This window comes from Streptopelia decaocto (genome assembly GCF_964273445.1).
Source record: "Streptopelia decaocto genome assembly, contig: HAP1_SCAFFOLD_2153, whole genome shotgun sequence".
NCBI classification, from domain to species: domain Eukaryota; kingdom Metazoa; phylum Chordata; class Aves; order Columbiformes; family Columbidae; genus Streptopelia; species Streptopelia decaocto.
Window position 1 is genome coordinate 1 of NW_028115367.1, and position 4,237 is coordinate 4,237.

The 4,237-nt window shown below is 69.2% G+C and overlaps 1 protein-coding gene across 1 annotated transcript; it reads right to left on the reverse strand.

The window, feature by feature from the left end:
* Nucleotides 1–6: 6 nt before the first annotated feature.
* Nucleotides 7–4,012, reverse strand: LOC309452795 (putative lipid scramblase CLPTM1; the record flags this gene model as incomplete). Its single annotated transcript, XM_082077469.1, has 4 exons — nucleotides 7–90; nucleotides 2,792–2,915; nucleotides 3,455–3,564; nucleotides 3,677–4,012. Coding segments are annotated over 4 exons (654 nt in total), but the record flags the coding sequence as incomplete, so codon positions are not given.
* Between the last annotated feature and the right edge of the window lie 225 nt (nucleotides 4,013–4,237).

Sequence of the window (4,237 nt, forward strand, 5' to 3'; positions counted from 1 at the left end):
GTAGACCAGGTCGCGCTTCTGCCAGAACAGCGCGGAGCTGAGGTTGAAATCCGTAAAGTGCTCGTGCTCCGAGATGTAAACGTAAAGATCCTGGGGGGGGGGACATATAGATACATGGGGGGGACGTATAGATACATAGGGGGGTGTTGGCGAGCGGCACAAGCTCCAGAAATGGGGGGGATGAGCCCCAGGACCCCATGGGGACCCCATGATGGGGGGACGAGCCCCAGGACCCCATGGGGACCCCACAATGAGGGGGATGAGCCCCAGGACCCCATGGGGACCCCACGATGAGGGGGACGAGCCCCAGGACCCCATGGGGACCCCACAATGAGGGGGACGAGCCCCAGGACCCCATGGGGACCCCACGATGAGGGGGGGACGAGCCCCAGGACCCCATGGGGACCCCATGAGGGGAGGACGAGCCCCAGGACCCCATGGGGACCACATGATGGGGGGACGAGCCCCAGGACCCTATGGGGACCCCACAATGAGGGGGACGAGCCCCAGGACCCCATGGGGACCCCACAAGGTGGGGGACGAGCCCCAGGACCCCATGGGGACCCCATGATGGGGGGACGAGCCCCAGGACCCCATGGGGACCCCATGAGGGGGGGACGAGCCCCAGGATCCCATGGGGACCCCATGATGGGGGGACGAGCCCCAGGATCCCATGGGGACCCCACAATGAGGGGGACGAGCCCCAGGAGCCCATGGGGACCCCACAATGAGGGGGACGAGCCCCAGGAGCCCATGGGGACCCCACAATGAGGGGGACGAGCCCCAGGATCCCATGGGGACCCCACAATGAGGGGGACAAGCCCCAGGACCCCATGGGGACCCCACGATGGGGGGACGAGCCCCAGGATCCCATGGGGACCCCACGATGGGGGGATGAGCCCCAGGATCCCATGGGGACCCCACAATGAGGGGGATGAGCCCCAGGATCCCATGGGGACCCCACAATGAGGGGGACGAGCCCCAGGATCCCATGGGGACCCCACAATGAGGGGGACGAGCCCCAGGATCCCATGGGGACCCCACGATGGGGGGACGAGCCCCAGGATCCCATGGGGACCCCACAATGAGGGGGATGAGCCCCAGGATCCCATGGGGACCCCATGATGGGGGGACAAGCTCCAGGATCCCATGGGGACCCCACAATGAGGGAGACAAGCCCCAGGACCCCATGGGGACCCCACAATGAGGGGGACGAGCCCCAGGACCCCATGGGGACCCCACGATGAGGGGGACGAGCCCCAGGACCCCATGGGGACCCACAATGAGGGGGATGAGCCCCAGGACCCCATGGGGACCACATGATGGGGGGACAAGCCCCAGGACCCTATGGGGACCCCACAATGAGGGGGATGAGCCCCAGGATCCCATGGGGACCCCATGATGGGGGGACAAGCTCCAGGATCCCATGGGGACCCCACAATGAGGGAGACAAGCCCCAGGACCCCATGGGGACCCCACAATGAGGGGGACGAGCCCCAGGACCCCATGGGGACCCCACGATGAGGGGGACGAGCCCCAGGACCCCATGGGGACCCCACAATGAGGGGGATGAGCCCCAGGACCCCATGGGGACCACATGATGGGGGGACAAGCCCCAGGACCCTATGGGGACCCCACAATGAGGGGGATGAGCCCCAGGATCCCATGGGGACCCCATGATGGGGGGACGAGCCCCAGGACCCCATGGGGACCCCACAATGAGGGGGATGAGCCCCAGGACCCCATGGGGACCCCATGATGGGGGGACGAGCCCCAGGACCCATGGGGACCCCACGATGAGGGGGACGAGCCCCAGGACCCCATGGGGACCACATGATGGGGGGACAAGCCCCAGGACCCCATGGGGACCCCACGATGGGGGGACAAGCCCCAGGACCCCATGGGGACCCCACGATGGGGGGACGAGCCCCAGGACCCCATGGGGACCCCACGATGGGGGGACGAGCCCCAGGACCCCATGGGGACCCCACAATGAGGGGGACGAGCCCCAGGACCCCACGGGGACCCCACGATGGGGGGGACGAGCCCCAGGACCCCACGGGGACCCCACAATGGGGGGGACGAGCCCCAGGACCCCACGGGGACCCCACAATGGGGGGGACGAGCCCCAGGACCCCACGGGGACCCCACAATGGGGGGGACGAGCCCCAGGATCCCATGGGGACCACATGATGGGGGGACAAGCCCCAGGACCCCATGGGGACCCCACAATGAGGGGGATGAGCCCCAGGACCCCATGGGGACCCCACAATGAGGGGGACGAGCCCCAGGATCCCATGGGGACCCCATGAGGGGGGGACAAGCCCCAGGACCCCATGGGGACCCCACGATGGGGAGACAAGCCCCAGGACCCCATGGGGACCCCACGATGGGGGGACAAGCCCCAGGATCCCATGGGGACCCCACAATGAGGGGGACGAGCCCCAGGACCCCATGGGGACCCCACGATGAGGGGGACGAGCCCCAGGACCCCATGGGGACCCCACAATGAGGGGGACGAGCCCCAGGACCCCATGGGGACCCCACAATGAGGGGGATGAGCCCCAGGACCCCATGGGGACCCCACAATGAGGGGGATGAGCCCCAGGACCCCATGGGGACCCCACAATGGGGGGGGACGAGCCCCAGGACCCCATGGGGACCCCATGAGGGGGGGACGAGCCCCAGGACCCCATGGGGACCCCATGAGGGGGGGACGAGCCCCAGGACCCCATGGGGACCCCACAATGAGGGGGATGAGCCCCGGGGGGGGGGTTTGATGGGGTGTTACCATGAGGGTGTCCTTGGGGAAGAGGTTGCGGCTGGGGGCTCGGGGGGCCCCCCCGGCGCTGCCGGGGTCCTGGGGGGCCGGCCCGCGGCGGAACCAGCTGCTGATGGCCCAGATGATGAAGATCCTGCGGGAGGAAGAGGAGGGGTCGGTCGCCCCCCCCGTCACGGTTTCTTTTGGGCGGAAATACGGCTTTTTCGTAACCGTTTTTGGGGATGGTTTCTTGGTGATGTTCCGAACTTCCCATGGGATGGGAGCCCAAAATGTGGGGACGGGGGGGGGATGAGGGCCAGGATTCCCGCAATGGAGGGGACCCCATGGGGACCCCACAATGGGGGGGACGAGCCCCAGGACCCCATGGGGACCCCACAATGGGGGGGATGAACCCCAGGACCCCACGGGGACCCCACGATGAGGGGGACGAGCCCCAGGACCCCATGGGGACCCCACAATGGGGGGGACGAGCCCCAGGACCCCACGGGGACCCCACGATGAGGGGGACGAGCCCCAGGATCCCATGGGGACCCCACGATGAGGGGGACGAGCCCCAGGACCCCACGGGGACCCCGGGACGGGGGGGGACGAACCCCAGGACCCCTCGCAATGTGGGGGACGAGCTCCGGGACCCCACGGGGACCCCGGGATGGAGGGAAGCGGGGAACCCACCTGAAAAGAACCCCCTTGATGACCTGCCAGGCGTTGGGCGCCGGTTGTTGCCGCTGCGTCTCGGCCGCCGCCGCTTCGCCGCTACCACCGGCGCTGCCGTTGCTCGTCACCTACGGGGAGGAGGAACCGGGCCGCTCAGTAGCGTCACCGGCCGGGGCTCTGCTGCTGTTCCCCCGGCCCCGTTGTCCCCGTTGTCCCCGTTGTCCCCGGTCCCGTCCGTACCTGCCCCGGCCCGGTCGCCGCCGCCACCTCCGTCCCCGGCGCCGCCATCTTGCTGCGCCGCCGCTCCCGCCGCTCTCGCGAGAGCGCCGCCGGCGTCACGTGACGGCGCGGGAGGGCGGAGCAGGCAGATCGCCCCGCCCACTCCGTGCCAAACCACGCCCGCTCCGTGCCAAACCACGCCCGCTCCGTGCCAAACCACGCCCGCTCCGTTCCAAACCACGCCAGCTCCTTTTCCAAAACCACGCCCACTCCTTTTCCAGCCCCGCCCACTCGGTTTCCAGTTCCTCCGCGCCGCTCCCAGCCCCGCCCACTCGGTTTCCAGCCCCGCCCACTCATTTCCGAGCCCCGCCCACTCGTTTCGCTACTTCACTCAAAGCCCTGCCCGCTCCTTTTCCAGACACGCCCTTTCCATTCCCAGCTCCGCCCACTCCACTCCCAGCCCCGCCCACTCATTTCCGAGCCCCGCCCGCTCCTTTCCCAGCCCCGCCCTTTCCATTCCCAGCTCCGCCCACCCCTCTCCCAGCCCCGCCCACTGATTCCACATTCCCGCCCACTCATTTC